At 42.7% G+C, this 20,439-nt stretch overlaps 1 protein-coding gene across 1 annotated transcript; it reads left to right on the top strand.

Moving 5' to 3' along the window:
* Nucleotides 1-4,225: 4,225 nt before the first annotated feature.
* LOC139159870 (zinc finger protein 829-like) lies at nt 4,226-18,993 on the top strand. Its single transcript, XM_070737294.1, is given in 6 exon segments — nt 4,226-4,714; nt 6,790-6,907; nt 7,879-7,964; nt 13,478-13,604; nt 16,171-17,063; nt 17,065-18,993. Coding segments are annotated over 6 exon segments (1,698 nt in total). The 5' UTR covers nt 4,226-4,306; the 3' UTR covers nt 17,131-18,993.
* Nucleotides 18,994-20,439: the final 1,446 nt, after the last annotated feature.

Below are 20,439 nucleotides of genomic sequence, written 5' to 3'. Positions count from 1 at the left end.
AACCCCCAACATTTCTCACTTAGACTCCCCACGATTGACCTCTCCACGTTCCTAAGAGGCCAGTAAGGGGCGTATATAAGTGCACTGGTGTGCCTTTCGTCCCCTGTCCAATTGTCTTTCCTTTCTCTCACTTATCATATATATTTTCTTTCTTTCATATATCCTCTCCTCTAAATTCACTTTACCATTATATATATTACTACATGTCTATTTTTCTTCCTATGTATTTGTGTATTGGACAAGTGAATAAATAAATGAATGAATGAATGAATGAATGAATGAATGAATGAATGAATGAATAAATAAATAAATAAATAAATAAATAAAACTCGACCACAGAAAATACAACTTCAGCAAGAGAGTGATCAATGCCTGGAATGCACGACCTGACTCTGGTTTCTTCCCCAAACCCCAAAAACTTTAACCTTTAGACTGTCTACAGTACACCTCATCCCAGTCCTAAGAGGTCTATAAGGGGGACGCATAAGCGCACCATTGTGCCTACCATCCCTGTCCTACTATCCTACTGTCCAAATTTACGTGTACCTACTTATTCATTTATTTTTATTGATTGATTGATTTTGTCCATTACACAATGAAGGTTATAGAGGATATACTCATAGTAAAATATATCTAAGAAAGAATAGAAGATATATATAGATATATAGTATATATAGATGGGTGAGCAGTGTGGTCGGGCGGTAGGAAAAGCAAGTAGGATGCCTGGCTGCATAGCTAGAGGTATAACAAGCAGGAAGAGGGATATTGTGATCCCCTTATATAGAGTACTGGTGAGACCACATTTGGAATACTGTGTCCAGTTCTGGAGACCTCATCTACAAAAAGATATTGACAAAATTGAACGGGTCCAAAGACGGGCTACAAGAATGGTGGAAGTTCTTAAGCATAAAACGTATCAGGAAAGACTTAATGAACTCAATCTGTATAGTCTGGAGGACAGAAGGAAAAGGGGGACATGATCAAAACATTTAAATATGTCAAAGGGTTAAATAAGGTTCAGGAGGGAAGTGTTTTTAATAGGAAAGTGAACACAAGAACAAGGGGACACAATCTGAAGTTAGTTGGGGGAAAGATCAAAAGCAACGTGAGAAAATATTATTTTACTGAAAGAGTAGTAGAGCCTTGGAACAAACTTCCAGCAGACGTGGTTGGTAAATCCACAGTAACTGAATTTAAACATGCCTGGGATAAACATATATCCACTGTAAGATAAAACACAGGAAATAGTATAAGGGCAGACTAGATGGACCATGAGGTCTTTTTCTGCCGTCAGTCTTCTATGTTTTTAGATATGGGAATAAAATATATCAATGAAAGAATGGGAGAAAAGATACAGTATAGAAATAGAGGAAAGATATATGAGATAATTCCCTTTTGTTTATGTTTATACCAATACCTGCTATATTTTACATATATTTTACATATTTTAAATAAATAATTAGAATAAAATATAAATAAATAAAACCCGGAAAGTCCAGTTGCCTCTTGTAAAAAGCACCTTTGGAACATGACATCTTGGGCCTTTGCATTTCTTTCTGGCATTGCGCGCAGGATCCACCAGGGGGCTTCCTCGGTAGCCGCTGGCAGAACGGGACAGCGGGGCCACTTGCTGCCCAGCTCTTCTGAGCATGCGTGTATCTATTATCCGCAAGTGCAAGAGACGAGCGCTACTCGGGGGTTTCCGCCCTATCTCCCAGGTCCGTTCCTGCTCCCCTTTCGCTGCGAGCCTTAGGCTGAGCCTTTCCGGGATCTACGAGGCTGCAAGAAAGTCTTGTAGGGCGGGAGATCTAGACGTGACTCCGGAGTTCAGTGAGGGGCTTGGATGCATGCAAAACTTCCATCAGTTTCGGGATCCCATGTTCCTCTGCCGCCGCTCTGCATGCACGGAATAAGCAGAGGAGAAAGCAAAGCTCCAGATCTACCGCGCTGCTCTTGGGGGTGGGATGGGGGGGTGTCGATGAACCCCAGGAAAGAGCTAGCCGTTTAATCTACGTTTCCTCGGGGAGGGGGGGGGGCTGCAGGAGGGTGGAAGAGAAGTTGGCTTTGCAGAACGGAGATTTCTACCTTGATTGCTGGACAGAAACAGACATTGCAAAGAGGTGCTTGAATCAAAACATCATGGTGAAGCATAGAGGATTTATTCATTCAGGTAGCCCTTCTCCTTTAAACATGCCTGGGATAAACATATATCCATCCTAAGATAAAATACAGAAAATAGTATAAGGGCATACAAGTCTAAGTAATAAATGAGGTCTTTTTCTGCCGTCAGTCTTCTTTGTTTCTATGTTTCTTGCATGCGTTGGATAACGGTTAACTGGGACTTTTGGAGTTTCTCCAGGGATTTGAGCCACAAGGTTAATGGGATTCTCGTTAAAAGTATTGTAGGAAATTCAAATGTTGACATAGAACAGAATAGAATAGAACGACAAAGTTGGAAGGGACCTTGGAGGTCTTCTAGTCCAACCCCCTGCTTAGGCAGGAAACCCTACACGGCTTCAGACAAATGGTTATCCAACATCTTCTTTAAAACTTCCAGTGTTGGAGCATTCACAACTTCTGGAGGCATGTTGTTCTACTATTAATTGTTAATTAAGAAGAAGAAGGAGTCAGGCTGTTCTCCAAAGCAGTGGAGGGCAGGACAAGAAGCAACAGATGGAAACTAGTTGGGGGAAAGATCAAAAGCAACATGAGAAAATATTATTTTACTGAAAATGTAGTAGATCCTTGGAACAAACTTCCAGCAGACGTGGTTGGTAAATCCACAGTAACTGAATTTAAACATGCCTGGGATAAACATATATCCATCCTAAGATAAAATACAGAAAATAGTATAAGGGCAGACTAGATGGATCATGAGGTCTTTTTCTGCCCTCAGTCTTCTACGTTTCTAAGAAGAGAAGCAACTTAGAACTAAGGAGAAATTTCCTGACAGTTAGGTCTACGTGTATTTATGCCATATTTTGAGTTATTGATAGAACATGATCTATAACGCCTCTCCTGAATTTCCTGCAGTAGTCAATTTTCCAAATAAGATACTCCCTCTTCCTAAATTTTTGTGGGTTTCTTATTTTAGAAACATAGAAGCATAGAAGACTGACGGCAGAAAAAGACCTCATGGTCCATCTAGTCTGCCCTTATACTATTTCCTGTGTTTTATCTTAGGATGGATATATGCTTATCCCAGGCATGTTTAAATTCAGTTACTGTGGATTTACCAACCACATCTGCTGGAAGTTTGTTCCAAGGATCTACTACTCTTTCAGTGAAATAATATTTCCTCACGTTGCTTTTGATCTTTCCCCCAACTAACCTCAGATTGTGTCCCCTTGTTCTTGTGTTCACTTTCCTATTAAAAACACTTCCCTCCTGAACCTTATTTAACCCTTTGACATATTTAAATGTTCCGATCATGTCCCCCCCTTTTCCTTCTGTCCTCCAGACTATACAGATTGAGTTCATGAAGTCTTTCCTGATACGTTTTGTGCTTAAGACCTTCCACCATTCTTGTAGCCCGTCTTTGGACCCGTTCAATTTTGTCAATATCTTTTTGTAGGTGAGGTCTCCAGAACTGAACACAGTACTGTATTCCAAATGTGGTCTCACCAGCGCTCTATATAAGGGGATCACAATCTCCCTCTTCCTGCTTGTTATACCTCTAGCTATGCAGCCAAGCATCCTACTTGCTTTTCCTACTGCCCAACCACACTGCTCACCCATTTTGAGACTGTCAGAAATCACTACCCCTAAATCCTTCTCTTCTGAAGTTTTTGCTAACACAGAACTGCCAATGCAATACTCAGATTGAGGATTCCTTTTCCCCAAGTGCATTATTTTACATTTGGAAACATTAAACTGCAGTTTCCATTGCTTTGACCATTTATCTAGTAAAGCTAAATCATTTACCATATTACAGACCCCTTCAGGAATATCAACCCTTTTGCACACTTTAGAGTCATAGGCAAATAGGCAAACCTTCCCTACCAAACCTTCCCCTACCAAACCTTCCCCTATTTTGATTTTTCCCCCCCTGAGACATAAGAGGATGTTGCTCAGTATTCAAATGTATTGCTCTATTGAACACCCTGTATTTTCCATTTCAGATATGTAACCTGGAAATCTCCACTAGTTCCTCTGAAGACTAATGTCTCCAGAAATATTCCACAAATACCTCACGTGGAAATCGGGCTGAACGACCTTAGGAGATTTGACTAGACCTCTTGTGATTAATAAGACTTCAGTAGATCCACCCGTCTATTTTGGAGCTGTACTAGAGACCAGAGAGAAGATGGAGGGACAAAGCCCAGCAGATGCAGGAGCTGGAAAAGGCCGTCCAGCTACTCAGCTTTGGAGCCGTGGGAAGAATGGGGCAAGTCCTGGGCAGAAGAGCCAAAAAGCCAGGAGTTCAGAAGTCCAATGTTGTCACTTCAGAAAAGTGCAGTTCCAGGAGGGGAAAAGTCCCCGAGATGTTTGCAGTGAGCTTCACCACCTTTGCCGTCAGTGGTTGCAGCCAGAAAGACACACCAAGGCTCAGATGCTGGACCTGGTGCTCCTGGAGCAGTTCCTGGCTGTCCTTCCCCCAGAGATGGAGAAATGGGTGCGGGAGTGTGGAGCGGAGACCAGTTCCCAGGCGGTGGCCCTGGCCGAAGGCTTCTTGCTGACCCAGGAGGAGGAAGAGCTACAAGAAGAGTTGCAGGTCTGAGAATGTAATCATTGCAACTCTATCTACCTACCTACCTATCTATCTATCTATCTATCATCTATCTATCTACCTACCTACCTACCTATCTTATCTATCTATCTATTTATTTATTTATTTATTTTGTCCAATACACAATGAGGGTTTTAGTGGGTATATATCGATATACACATAGTAAAATACATGATGAAGGTTATAGAGGAGATGCTCATAGTAAAATATATCTAAGAAAGAATAGAAAAGAAGTTATAGGAATAGAACATATCAATGAAAGAATAGAAGAAGAGATATAGGAATAGAAGAAAGGTATAGGAGATATAGGAGAGCAATAGGACAGGGGACGGAAGGCACTCTAGTGCACTTGTACTCGCCCCTTACTGACCTCTTAGGAATCCGGATAGGTCAACCGTAGATAATCTAAGGGTAAAGTGTTGGGGGTTTGGGGATGACACTATGGAGTCCGGTAATGAGTTCCACGTTTCGACAACTCGGTTACTGAAGTCATATTTTTTACAGTCAAGTTTGGAGCGGTTAATATTAAGTTTAAATCTGTTGTGTGCTCTTGTGTTGTTGTGGTTGAAGCTGAAGTAGTCGCCGACAGGCAGGACGTTGCAGCATATGATCTTGTGGGCAATACTTAGATGATGTTTAAGGCGTCTTAGTTCTAGGCTTTCTAGGCCCAGGATTGAAAGTCTAGTCTCATAGGGTATTCTATTTCGAGTGTAGGAGTGAAGGGCTCTTCTGGTGAAGTATCTTTGGACATTTTTAAGGGTGTTAATGTCTGAGATGCAATATGGGTTCCAAACAGATGAGCTGTATTCGAGGATGGGTCTGGCAAAAGTTTTGTAAGCTCTGGTAATTATATTATCAGGTATGAGAATGTAATCATTGCAACTCTGTATCGAGTCTTCGGAGAGGGGCGTCATACAAATCTAATAAAACTTAAACTTATAAAGAGGAGCTGTCTGAATTGCCTCTTTAGCACTTTTCAGGGATTGGGACCTCTTAAGGCCAATTGTTCCAATCTTCTCCCAGACAATGTATTTTGGCAGGGGTGAAATTCAACACACACACCCCTTAGCGGTTCTGTGGGTGTTGTTTGGTGGCAGGGGAAGGATACTGCAAAATCTCCATTCCCATCCCACTCTGGGCCAGCAGTTGCGGCCCTATTTGGACAGGGAGTCACTGCTCACAGTCACTTATGCCCTCATCACCTCAAGGTTCGATTACTGCAACGCTCTCTACATGGGGCTCCCTTTGAAAAGTGTTCGGAAACTTCAGATCGTGCAGAATGCGTCTGTGAGGGCCATCGTGGGGCTTCCTAGATTCGCCCACCTTTCTGCAACACTCCGCGGCCTGCATTGGCTGTCGATCAGTTTCTGGTCACAATTCAAAGTGTTGGTTATGACCTTTAAAGCCCTGCATGGCATTGGACCAGAGTACCTCCGGAACCGCCTGCTACCACACGAATCCCAGTGACCGATAAGGTCCCACAGAGTTGGCCTTCTCCGGTCCCGCCGACCAAACAATGTCGTTTGGCGGGCCCCAGGGGAGGAGCCTTCTCTGTGGCGGCCCTGGCCCTCTGGAATCAACTCCCCCAGGAGATTAGAACTGTCCCCACTCTCCTTGTCTTTCGTAAATTACTCAAGACCCATCTATACGGCCAGGCATGGGGGAGTTGAAAAAACTTTTCCCCTAGGCTTTTTTTATATTTATATTTGGGTATGTATATGTTGTTTGCTTTTTTAAATATGATAGGGTTTTATGTGCTTTTTAATATTAGATTTGTTTTCGCTGGAATATTGTTTTTATTATTGTTGTGAGCCGCCCTGGGTTTTCGGAGAGGGGCGGCATACAAATCTAATAAATTGAATTGAATTGAATTGAATCTTCAAACTACTCAAAATTTCCATTACTGGTTCTCCAGAACCTTGCTGGATTTCACCCCTATTCCATTCTCTGTTTCAAACTACAATGATGGACATTGGGGTGTGCTAGGTTGAGGATTTAATGCTGATCGTTTATTTTTTCTTTGTGCTCATCCCTTCTTTATCGTGCCGCATCATGTCTAGAGATCTTTGGAAGCTGTGCCTGAGTACCCCAAGGAGAGGGAAGATTCATCCAAACCCACTCAAGAGCTGCAGTTCAGGAAGCGCTTCCAGAAACATCAGAGTCAAAACACCATGCCAGGTATGAGAAGCTCTTTCTGTGTTCTCTGAGGTTTGGACATCCAGAGAATTCTTTTGTTCCCCCCCCCCCTCGCCTTTCGCAAGAGTCTTAAGACTCAGGCTTGGGGTGATTAGATCTTAGCTCCCTAGCTGATGAATATTGGTATGGCTGTTGTTTGTTTATTTATTTATTTATTTAATTTATTGGATTTATATGCCACCCCTCTCCGAAGACTCGGGGCGGCTAACAGCAATCATAAAACAGCGTACAATAATAATCCAATACTAAAAACGATTAAAAACCCATTAATATAAAAAAACCAAACATACATACAGACATACCATGCATAAAATTGTAAAGGCCTAGGGGGAAAGGGAATCGCAATTCCCCCATGCCTGGCGGCAAAGGTGGGTTTTAAGTAGCTTACAAAAGGCAAGGAGGGTGGGGGCAATTCTAATCTCTGGGGGGGGAGTTGCTTCCAGAGGGCCGGGGCCGCCACAGAGAAGGCTCTTCCCCTGGGTCCTGCCAAGCGGCATTGTTTAGTTGACAGGACCCTAACTGGTCGCTGGGATTTGTGCAGCAGAAGGTGGTCCCTGAGATAATTTGGTCCGGTGAAATGAAGGGCTTTATAGGTCATCACCAACACTTTGAATTGTGACCGGAAACTGATCGGCAACCAAGTTTGAATGGGTATGACTGTTTTTTAGTAAAACTGGGGATTTTAGATTGTTTGTCTAGTTTTAATTAATTGGATTTTGTAGTACTCTATTGTTTTTATATGTTGTAAGCTGTCCCGAGTCCTCAGAGAGGGGCAACATATAATTTCCAATCAATCAATCAGTCAATCAATCAATCAACAAGTAAATAAGTAAACAAATAAATATGACCTCTGTTTAACAAAGTACATATATAAATATATATATATGACCTCTGTTTAACAAATAAGCCAGGAAAGCTTCACGAGTTGACATTTACCATTTTCTGTCTCACAGAGAATAGAAAACCGTCCTTGGCTTTTTTACAATCGCCGCCTCCTCTTTCTGGTGGAGCTGAAAAAATGCTTGAACATCTGCTTCAGGTAGGAGAAAAATGGTTACATACCTATGAATCTTAGATGAGTTTCATTTTGCTCTCGAGTTCAGTGTATATTAATGCTGTTTCTAAGCAATTCATATTTTAGATCTGGTCATTGAAAAGACACATGCAGCTGATGCTATCTGTCCCTTCTGATAAGCTTTCTCCACCTTCCTGTTTCAAGCTCAAATTTCCTTGACCAGATGTTGTCCGAGCTAGAGGTCTTCCTTCTGTTTGTCTGAGTCATTCTCACATACAATTATTTTTTAAAAGTAGTCTCTTTTGTCTTTGGAAAAGCATATTTTGGACAACCATAACCTACTCTGTTTCTCCAAAAATAAGACAGCGTCTTATATTAATTTTTGCTCCCAAAGATGTACTACGTCTAATTTTCAGGGGATGTCTTATTTTTTTTCAATGAAGAAGAATTCACAGTTATTGCTGAACAAAAAAAAAGAACATTTATTATGTACTGTACAGTAGTTGTCATCACAAACCAGCACAATCAGACTTTTAGTACAGGAGTACATGTGTGTTAGGGTTTGCCACTGTAAACTTGTACTGTCACTTTAAATGTTACAGTTGCTACTGTAAAAATTGTACTGTCACTTAAACAGTTAAATATTCTAAGCTGGTCATTAGAGGGCGCCAAGTACTCCATCCCTCAAATGACTATTACTTTGCCTTGAGAAGGGGAGTGCATTAGCTTTGTGTGTATTGTATTGTATTTGTTTAGTGCTTGTTATGGAATTGTTTCTATCTCTTGTCTATATGTAAATAGTACTTATTAAGCATAACTAAGTCTGTGTCTTTGTTTCTTTGGCTTTATCACACACCCACGCTGTGAATCCCATCAAGACTTTCTTACTACTACCGTACCATTATTTCCATGTACAACAATTATACTTTCTTCAAATATATGTTACCGGTCTATATGTTCTGTTCGGGAATGCTGTGAAACGAAACATCTCCTACATCTTACTTTCGGGGGATGCCTTATATTAGGCAATTCTATGAAACCTCTCCTACGTCTTACTTTCGGGGGTGATTTATTTTCGGGGAAACAGCATAGTAATTGAGAATCTCAAACTCAACCCAGACAAGACAGAGTGTCTGTGGGTCTTGCCTCCCAAGGACAATTCCATTTGTCCGTCCATTACTCTGGGGGGGGGGGAACTACCGACCCCCCCAGAGAGGGTTCGCAACTTGGGCGTCCTCCTCGATCCACAGCTGACATTGGAACATCATCTTTCGGCTGTGGCGAGGAGGGCGTTTACCCAGGTTCGCCGGGTGCACCAGTTGCGGCCCTATTTGGACAGGGGGTCATTGCTCACAGTCACTCATGCCCTCATCACCTCGAGGTTCGATTATTGCAACGCTCTCTACATGGGGCTACCTCTGAAAAGTGTTCGGAAACTTCAGATCATGCAGAATGCAGCCACGAGAGCCATCGTGGGGTTTCCAAGATTTGCCCACGTTTCTTCAATACTCCATGGCTTGCATTGGCTGCCGATCAGTTTCCGGTCACAATTCAAAGTGTTGGTTATGACCTTTAAAGCCCTACATGGCAATGGACCAGATTACCTCCGGAACCGCCTGCTACCGCATGAATCCCAGCGACCGATAAGGTCCCAGAGTTGGCCTTCTCCAGGTCCCGTTGACTAAACAATGTCGTTTGGCGGGCCCCAGGGGAAGAGCCTTCTCTGGCGGCCCCGGACCTCTAGAACCAACTCCCCCCCAGAGATTAGAACTGTCCCCACCCTTCCTGTCTTTCGTAAACTACTCAAGACTCATTTATACCGCCAGGCATGGGGGAGTTGAAATAGCTCTTCCCCCTAAGCCATTACAAGTCATGCATGATATGTTTCAGTGTATGTTTGGTTTTATAATAGGGGTTTTTAGTTGTTTTTATTATTGGATTGTACATGTTGTGTTTATTATTGTTGTTAGCCGCCCCGAGTCTGCGGAGAGGGGCGGCATACAAATCCAATAAATTATTATTATTATTAATATCCATAGATTACTACCTTGATGGCGAACCTGTGGCACATGTGCTACAGATGGCACACAGAGCCATATCTGAGGGCACGCAAGACATTGACCTGTGTCAGCTTCAGTGTGAATGCGCATGCTGGCCAGCTGATTTTCAGCTATGGGGAAGGAAGTTTTTGCCCTCCGCAGGCTTCAGGATGCTTCCCTGAAGCCACTGGATTGCGAAAAACGGCCCAATGGGCTGACCGGAAGTCCATTTTCCCGAACCTCCAGTTTGCCCCTTGGGCTGTTTTTCGTACTCCAGAAACTTCAAGGAAGTCTGAGGGGGAACAACAGCCGAATGCCCGGGGGGGGGGGGGGGGGGCGTTTGCCCAGGTTCGCCTGGTGCATCAGTTGCAACCCTATTTGGACCGGGAGTCACTGCTCACTGTCACTCATGCCCTCATCACTTCGAGGTTCGACTACTGTAACACTCTCTACATGGGGCTACCTTTGAAAAGTGTTCGGAAACTTCAGATCGTGCAGAATGCAGCTGCGAGAGCAATCATGGGCTTCCCTAAATTTGCCCATGTCACACCAACACTCCGCAGTCTGCATTGGTTGCCGATCAGTTTCCGGTCACAATTCAAAGTGTTGGTTATTGTTGTGATTCAGTCTGAGGCTCCTCAGGGAACGGCTGGAACTCTGCCGGCTCCATGCTCAGAGGGGGAGGACGAGGAACAGGAGGAGGAGGAGGAACAGGCAGATGGGGAAGAGGAATGTCAGGACGAGGAGGAGGGGGAACAGCCTGAGACCCCCGAGGGGGAGCTCTCCCCAGCGAGTAGCCTGGAGTCATTAGATGAGAATGCACAAGCCATTATAGATATGAGGCAGAGAAGGGCAGCACAAAAAAGGGACAATTAGCCAGGTATTTCCATCCCTAATAGGCAACAGCTGGGTTTGGGTGTGGTTCTCCTCAGAAAGGTTGAAAAGGCAGGCCCGCCCTTCCTGTATTGTGGAGAGTTATCTTTTGGGAGTCCTGTGACCTTGCTTCGATCCTTGGCATCTCTGATTCTGGCTTGTGGCTTCGAAGGCTGAAAACTTAGGGGAGGCGTGGGTTTTATTATCTACAGTGGTGTGTGTGCCAGCAAGAAGCCTGTTGTATTGTCTGGCCGTCGTGACTCTTCTGTGAAGCTTCATAGCATTCCAGTTTGTAACAACAGTTTTGGTTATCTGTGTTTGTTTTCAAAGATATAAAATGACTTTGCTTTTTACCAGCGTGTTTGGCTACTCTTTTTAGTTGGTGTTGATGTCTGGGGGAACCCAGACAGAACAGTTATGACCTATAAAGCCCTTCATGGCATTGGACCAGATTATCTCAGGGACCGCCTTCTGCTACACGAATCCCAGCAGCCAGTTAGGTCCCACAGTGGGTCTTCTCCGGGTCTCGTCAACTAAACAATGCCACTTGGCGGGACCCAGGGGAAGAGCCTTCTCCGTGGCAGCCCCGGCCCTCTGGAACCAACTCTCCCCAGATATTAGAATTGCCCCCACCCTCCTTGCCTTTCATAAGCTACTTAAAACCCACCTCTGCCACCAGGCATGGGGGAATTAAGACTTCTTTTCCCCCTAGGCCATTACAACTGTATACATGGTATGTTTGTATGTATGTTTGGTTTTTATATATTAAGGGGTTTTAATTTGCTTTTAGTATTGGATTTTATTGTATATTGTTCATGATTGTTGTTAGCCGCCCCAAGTTTTCGGGGAGGGGCGGCATATAAATCCAAAAGAACTTGAAACTTGAAACTCGTGCATACGCAGTGTGGCACATGTGGGTGAGTGCGTGTTGTATGCTGGTGCATGCATTACCATGTACACGCCCTCCCATTTTTGGCACGCAGGAAGAAAAGGGTTCACCATCACTGGACTATTACAAGTAATTTTTAAAACCTTCATGGAGATGTGGAATGGGTCCCTCAATGGATAACCAAGAGCTGGGGTGGCCCAGCAGGTAGAGTGCTGTACTGCAGGCGACTGAAGCTGACTGTAGATCTGTAGGTCAGCGGTTCAAATCTCATCACCGGCTCAAGGTTGACTCAGCCTTCCATCCTTCCGAGGTGGGTAAAATGAGGACCCGGATTGTGGGAGCAATATGCCGGCTCTGTTAAACAGTGCTATTGCTAACATGTTGTAAGCCGCCCTGAGTCTAAGGAGAAGGGCGGCATAAAAATCGAATAGATAGATAGATAGATAGATAGATAGATAGATAGATAGATAGATAGATAGATAGATAGATAGATAGATAGATAGATAGATAGATACATACATACATACATACATACATACATAAAATAACGTAAGCCATTGGCAAAAAAGCGCTCCCTTTGCTGTTCCTCACCTCTTTCCCTGCTGCTGGTCTGAAGGTAGGAGACGTGGAGGCTGTCTCCAACCGCTGCCAAGCACATAACTGTTTGGCACTCCTATTGGGCTTCTCCAGAGCATGGCTGCAGCCGCCAACATCACGGACATTTCCCCTCACCACCACCAGGACCACCACACAACCCCATTCACCCAGTAGGCAAACCTGGAGGTTGGACAGTCAGGTGGGTTTTGCCAGCTTTTGGCATGGCCCACCCTAGGAAGAATTGGAGCCGGTGATAAATAGTGGATTTGAGACCCAACTACCAATTGACCAAGAAAACTATCTTAGTTGGCTACAATGAAGCATTCCAAATACAGTGGTACCTCTACTTAAGAACTTAATTCGTTCTGTGACCAGGTTCTTAAGTAGAAAAGTTTTTAAGTAGAAGCAATTTTTCCCATAGGAATCAAGGCAAAAGCCGCCCCGAGTCTACGGAGAGGGGCAGCATACAAATCCAATAAGTAAGTAAGTAAGTAAGTAAGTAAGTAAGTAAGTAAGTAAGTAAGTAAGTAAGTAAGTAAGTAAGTAAGTAAGTAAGTGTGCAAACCCATTAGGAAAGAAATAAAAGCTCAGAATTTGGATGGGAGGAGGAAGAAGAGGAGGAGGACAGTCGCTGCCCAGAGCGAAGGGAGCATTTCTTTTCTCTGGGCGCTGGCAGAGGATTATTCCCTCTCCAAACGCCCAGAGCAAGGAAAATGCTTTGTTTGCTCTGGACTGCCAAAGCCTCCTTAAGCCCCACCAAAAGGCTCCTCTGGCAGCCCAGAAAAACCCGAGATGGCTGGGATTAAAGGGGGAATGGCAGGAAACTCTCAAATTTCCTGGGAAATTTTTCCGGGCCCGGGTTCTTAAATAGAAAATGGTTCTTAAGCAGAGGCAAAAAAAAATCTTGAACACCCAGTTCTTATCTATAAAAGTTCTTAAGTAGAAGCGTTCTTAGGTACAGGTACCACTGTACTCCCAGCTTGATCCAATGCTGTCAGTCAAATGGTGAGGTCTCATTCAGAATTCTGCAGAAGAAGCTTATTTTGTTCACTGGTTCTCCTCCTTTGAATTGGTGGAAGGAAATTGTCAAATTATTTTTGGGATTATCTGTTAATAGGAAAACTTGTTTCCTTGTTCAGGATGTTGTGTCTTTCGAGGAAGTGGCGGTGTATTTCTCCAGAGAGGAATGGTCTCAGCTGAATGCTGACCAAAAAGCACTCCATGAAGAAGTCATGCTGGAGAATTCCATGAATCTGGCTTCTTTGGGTAAGAACTCTTGTCTGTACTCAGAAACATAGCGAAGTCATGGGGTGGGGGGCTTAGATATTATTACTGATAAAAAGCATTGTTTATTTATATCATGCCTTTATAATCTATGCCGTTCCGAGCAATGTTCCCTCTAATTTTTTTTCGGGGTGGGCGGAAAAGTATAGTGTCTGAGCGGCAGTCCCCTTGGGACTGGGCAGCATAGAAGTACAAACAAATAAATAAATAAATAAATGAAATAAATCCCTTCTTTTTTATTAAAAGAAATTAATACAAATCTAAATAATAAATAAATAAATAACTAATAATAAAACAACAAAACTCTATTACTATTAAAACTAAAACAACCAGCAAATCTAAAAACATAACTATTAATAAAAACAGGTGAGGGCTGGGTTTTTTTTTTCTGTTATTATTTAAGTGCTTTTACCATATGCTTTAAATCAAGAGTCACGTCTGTCTCTGTTTCTCTCTCTTTCCTGTCATTCTCTGCCTCAATCATTTTCTCATTTCTCTTCCCCCCTTTTTTCTACCATTTCTCTCTCCCTCTCTCTTCCTTCCACTCCTCTCTATCTCTTGCTTTCTTCCTCTCTCACTCTCTCACTCTCTTCCTTGCTCTCTTCTCTCTCACTCTTTCTTTCTTGCTCTCTCACTTTCTCTTCCTTCCTATCTTCTCTCTCTCTCTCTTTCTCTCTCTCCCTTCCTTTCTTTCCTTCTCTCTCCTTTCCACTTTTTTCTCTTTGTCTCTCTCTTTTCCTTCCTTCCTCTCTTCCCCTCCCTCTCCCTTTATATTTATCTCTTCCTTCCTTCCTCTCTTCCTCCCTTTCTCTCTCCCTCTTGTTCACTTTTCTCTCCCTCCCTTCCTTCCCTCCCTCCTTCTTTCCTCTCCTCTTTCCCTCCCTCTCTTTCTCTTCTTTCTCTCCACATCTCAGCGGGCAGCCAGCTTTGCTGACCGGCACAAGGCTCAAGCCAGCTGCCCGGGAAAGCCAGGAAGGTCCTCCTGCCCCCCCTCCCAGCCGAAAACACAACGGAGGTCTGCCGCCACCAGCTTGAGCCTCCCGTTGCTCTACCCCGCTTCGCCTGTCATCCTGGACCTCCGTTGTGTTTTCGGGGGGAAGCGGCAGGAAAGCCCTGTGCCGGCCAGGGCTTTTCAAATGCGCTGCTTTCTTGCAACTCTTTCCTGGGTAGTGGGGAGGGAGGAGGCCACTCCCCCACCCCCCAGGAAAGAGATGCAGGAAAGCAGCGTGTTTAAAAGGCGCACTGCTTTCCCGAAAAGCCGGCTTTCCTGGCCGGCACAGGGCTTTCCCGCCGCTCCCCCCCCGAAAACACAACGGAGGATGACAGGCAGGGCGAAACGGGGTGGAGCTATGGGAGGCTCAAGCAGGCAGCCTCCGCGCTTTTCTTTCGGCGGAAGAGGAGGAGAGGGGGCGGATCGGGCAGGTGGAGGGCAGCGCCTTCTTCTGCCGGCGCCTCTCCGCCCCCCCGCCCTCGCCCCCCCTCGCGGGCTGGCAGGGGGATGGGGAGTGCGCGCCCATGGAAAAGGGTGCGCGGGGGGTATTTTGGGGAGCGCGCGTGCTCACGCGCACAACTTACGGGGAACAGTGGTTCCGAGTCCTCGGAGAGGGGCGGCATACAAATCTAATAAATAAATAAAATAATAAATAGATAAATAATAAAGGCAATGTACAAACCCATTATTCCTTCCTCCTCCTGTTTTCCATACAAAAACAACCTTGTGACATGGGTTGAGCTGAGAGAAACTGGCCCCAAATCACCCAACCACCATTCATGCCTAAGGCGAATTAGTACTTACAGTTTCTAGCCTGGTGTCTTAATCATTTGATCAAACTAACTTTACAGAAGAAGGGAATTTATTTAATGAAAAATTGGAAAACTGTATAGCCTCCCTTTTTACATTTTATGAGCAGAAAGCATTTTTTAAAATACTTTCTGCTCATAAAATACAAAATACTTATTTCCATGCCATAGAAGATATTAGCGAGAATCTGAGGGACAGGCTACAGATAGGGATAGTGTGTGCTCTCTTGAACCAAGTTCTGTCTACCAAGGTTTGGATTCATTTGTGAAGAATAGTCATTGGGCCCCCGATGACCTGGGCTGCTATCACCATTGTATGCCAAATTTGGTGTCAGCCTAGTTTGAGGATGGGGAGCTATTGCCATCCAGAAATTCCCATTGGTTTTCAAAGATTTTGCTCTGCAGACATGAAACTTTCACTAAAGTTGGGGAGCTGGTCAGTATGTTGATTCCCCAGCATGATACCAATGTCCAATCTACTTCTGGAGTTTGTGGCACCATGGAATTGTCCCAGGTCAAAGGTTAGATCGAGGTTTGTTGTAATGTGATCCAATCCCTTTATATGAGCATCACTAGAAATCCACTTGGAAATGGGTCTTTGCTAAAACCTTCGTTTGGAATCTTTATTGTTGCCCCCCCAAAAAACCCCAGCCAAAATATATTGATGATTCTTTCCTTAAATTTCAGAAAAAAAGGTTTGATTTTTCTCCTATTCTTGCTACAGTTTTCTTTTTTCTTTTCTTTCAAGGCTTTAAAGGAGAAGAGCATAAGAATTGCAAGGAACAATGCCAAGCAAACCATCTGAAAGAGGGAAAAGAGAAGTTTGTAGATCAGATGCAACCAAAGAGTGGTGACACAAGCCGATCACAAAGTGGAATTAAAAAAAGCTTCCCTTGGGTCAGCTGGCTTCCTAATCATACAAGCATTGATACCGGAGAGAGTACATACAAGGGGATCTACACAGGAGGGAATCTATATCAATGTGTTGAATGTGGAAAGACCTTCTGTTATTATAGCTCTCTTGTAAGACATCAAAGGAATCATAAAGGAGAAAGACCTTATAAATGCATGGAGTGTGGAAAGAGCTTTAGTTGTAGCAGTCTTCTTGAGTCCCACAAAAGGATCCACACAGGACAGAAACCATATCAATGCATGGAGTGTGGAAAAGGCTTTAAGTGGAATTCTGGTCTTACCTCCCACAAAAGGATCCACACAGGAGAGAAACCATATCAATGTAAGGAGTGTGGAAAGAGTTTTAATCATAGCAGTCATCTTAATTCCCATAAGAGGATCCACACAGGAGAGAAACTGTATCAATGCATGGAGTGTGGAAAGACCTTTACTTGTAGCAGTAGCCTTAATTCCCACAAGAGGATCCACACAAAAGAGAAACCATACCAATGTGTTGAATGTGGAAAGGGTTTTAGGTGGAATTCTGGTCTTACCTACCACAAAAGGATCCACACAGGAGACAAACCGTATCAATGCATGGAGTGTGGAAAGACCTTTACTAGTAGCAGTAGTCTTAATTACCACAAAAGGATCCACACGGACGAGAGGCTATATAAATGCGTGCACTGTGGAGAAGGCTTTAGAAGGAGTTGTCATCTCACTTCCCATAAGAGGATACATATGAGGGAGGAAACCATATGAATGCATGGACTGTGAGAAGAGCTTTGCAAGGAATAACGCTCTTTACTTGCGATAGAAGAATCAACACGGGAGAAATCACATCAATAAAGGGTTATAAAGGGTTACAAAGTCTGCGAGGAGAAGGGCGGCCTATAAATCAAATAAATAAATAAATAATCTAATTAATAAATAAAGGAAGTTTGAGAAGAGCTTCAATAGAAATACAGGTAGTCCTCAGTTTATGATGGCAATTGATCCCAAAATGTCTATTGCTAGGCAAGATAGTTGTTAGGTGACTTTTGCCCCATTTTACTATTTTTCTGGCTACACTTGTTAAGTGAATCCTTCAGGAACATAATAAGACTGTTAAGTGACTGGCTTCCGCATTGGCTTTGCTGGTCAGAAGGTTGTAGAAAGTGATCACACGACACTGCAACTGTAATAAATATGACACAGTTGTCAAGCACTTGAAGTTTTCTCAGGTGGCTATAGGGATTCTTCAAGGTGATAACTTTGAAAAATGATCATGTCACTTTTTTCAGTGCTGTGTAACTCTGAACAATCAATAAACAAATCGTAAATTGAAGACCATCTGTTGTCTAACAGATCTGTTGTCTAACATGCAAGGTCTACTTGAGTAACAATCCAAATAAATTGGAGTCCTTAGTTCTTAGATGTGCATTTTGTGAGAGCTAAAATGAGTCCATTTGTCAGGTTTGATACTCAGTTTGTTAGACTTGAGCTGAAACACCCATCAAAAGTACTGAATTCTAGATAATTTACATTTTCTGTTGCCCAATAAGGATTGTGAAGATATTTTATTTTTAAAAAATATCCAAGAAACAAAAATGAAACATAATGTGCACATATTTTCTTTGCTTTTTGTCTTGTACTAGTTCTATACAGTAGTGTAAATATCCAAACAATGTGTAAGTTCTATGTGTTCTTAAAATAGATTTTAATATACAGTATTTGTAATGTACAATGTTCTCTATAATATACCATATTTTTCAGAGTATAAGACACATCTTAGTTTTGGGGAAGGAGTGAAAGGGAGGGAAAACTGCCTCTGCCTCCCAGCAAACAGTGAACCCCACAGATGATATACACTGTTTGCTGTGCATTTATGTGCATGTGTATTTCCTGATCCATGGAAATAGCAAAAAATTGGAGAAATATACATTATGGCAGTATATTAATGCCAGAAAGTTTTCTTAAATGTAGTTACACTAACTCCTCCCAATTATTTAAATAGATCTAATGCAAACATGACTAAGTCTGGGTTTAACTCAACTGCCTTATCTTAATACTAAACAGGACACTGTTACACTTCAGATTATACTTGTACAGATGCTGTTAAAATTCATGTAACTTTTTTGAAGTATACACTACAGTATTCTCTATTTTTAAAAAGATACAATAGCACTGGGCCTCTTCAGATCAAGCATTTATTTTAAAAAGCTTCTTCCATTCTGTTAAGTTCCCCAAAACAATAATAAAGCAATCTTTAAAAAATAAAGTCTAATAACTTGAACATTCTACATTCATTTATAGTTATTAACTTTGGTGTGTAAGACGTACCCATATTTTCACCCTGGTTCTGGATCAAACAGGTGACAGGGCACTGATTTTGGTTTTGTAATCGTGTAATTTTTTTCATAATAGAAGACTGACAAAATTAGCTGAAAAGAACCAGGCTTTTGGCAAGAGAGAAATGTAAATTGTTTAACTATTTACACATTTCTTTATTTAATTAATGTAAATAAATCTCTGTTCTTTTAGTGTCTCCTCCAAATATAGACTGATCTTTTCAAACCAATGAAATCTTTTGGCTAGAAAAAAAATGCACCTTCTTTTACTCCAAAGGTCTTAAGGTTTCTACTCATATTTCCTGCAGTGTATTCCTGACTAAACGCTTAAATAAAACTATTGTCTTCTTTTTTGCCTCGTAGTATTTGAGCCTTATATTTACTTTTCCATATTTGTAATTCCACCTTTTCTTCAGTCACACGATATTTATGAATTAATTTATTTATTTACTTATTTATTTATTAGACTTCTATGCCACTCTTCTCGATTGACTCAGGGCAGCGTACAACATAATAAATACAATACAATACAGTGTTAGAAACCTATTTTAAAAAATACTAATTCTTTAAAACCCTCATGTATCTGACACAATCACCACATTCATCCAATCCAGTCACTCATAGCATCGGCCAGAGCTGTGGCCCCCTTGCCTGCTGGCAAAGATAGGTCTTCAGAGTTTTGCAAAAAAACAGGAGGGAGGGGGTGGTACGTATCCCCAGAGTGAGTTCATTCCAAAGGGCCAGGGCCACCACAGAGAAGGCTCTTCCCCTAAGTCCCACCAGACATTGTCTGGTTGACAGGACCTCGAGAAGGCCGACTGCGGGACCCAATTGGCTGCTGGGATGCATGAGGCAGAAGACGGTCTCATGGGTAATCTGATCCTAAACCAGATTACAGTGTTCCATTCTCCGTTTCTCCATCATGGGACCCGTTGAGGTAAAATTCTAAAAGGCCCATGAGTTTCAGTTTTGTCTCCATTTTGGAACTTAATATCTTTTGGGTGCCATTTTTTTCCTCAGGATTATTTTTATTATTGTCTGCTACCTCTTGGTGCTTCCAACTCTCTTGGCTGCCCAGAGGCATGATTTTGAAAGGGGAGCTGTAATAATTTAACTCACTAAAGGAAGTCAATAGAAACATAGAAACATAGAAGTCTGACGGCAGAAAAAGACCTCATGGTCCATCTAGTCTGCCCTTATACTATTTTCTGTATTTTATCTTAGGATGGATATATGTTTATCCCAGGCATGTTTAAATTCAGTTACTGTGGATTTATCTACCACATCTGCTGGAAGTTTGTTCCAAGGATCTACTACTCTTTCAATACAAGTCTTAATTTTCCTAGCTTAATTTTCCCATCTTTTTCCTTCCTGTCTCTGCCAGCCCCCATATCTTCCATCACTTCAGGATTGAGTTTGCCAACTGCCACAACACAGAATATTATTTTTGAAAGAGAGGCTTTATTTCTTGTCTTTTGACAGCCCTGCCATTTCTGACAGGAATTTTGCTCGTTTTTGAGGCCTCCTACAGACCCTTCGGCAGAGAAGCTGCTCTTGAGGAAAGCAGCTTTTGAGTCTCCACAGAGATTTCCTCAATGTTGGCAAAATCACAGATGATTCTTAGACATTGAAAAAAAGGAAAATCTTGAAACTGTCGCGTGCTGGAGACGACACCGCCTTTCTAGACAGGCAATACTAGAGAGATACTTTTCTTCTAGTCCAATGCCCATCATCCGAGTCCCACAAGGAACATGACGTCCTCTGACAAATTCGCGCGATCCTCCAGAGGCCTCACT

Source organism: Erythrolamprus reginae, chromosome 2 (genome assembly GCF_031021105.1).
Source record: "Erythrolamprus reginae isolate rEryReg1 chromosome 2, rEryReg1.hap1, whole genome shotgun sequence".
Taxonomy (NCBI): domain Eukaryota; kingdom Metazoa; phylum Chordata; class Lepidosauria; order Squamata; family Dipsadidae; genus Erythrolamprus; species Erythrolamprus reginae.
The sequence above is the reverse complement of the archived record's forward strand: the minus strand, read 5'-3'. Positions and strand labels throughout refer to the sequence as shown.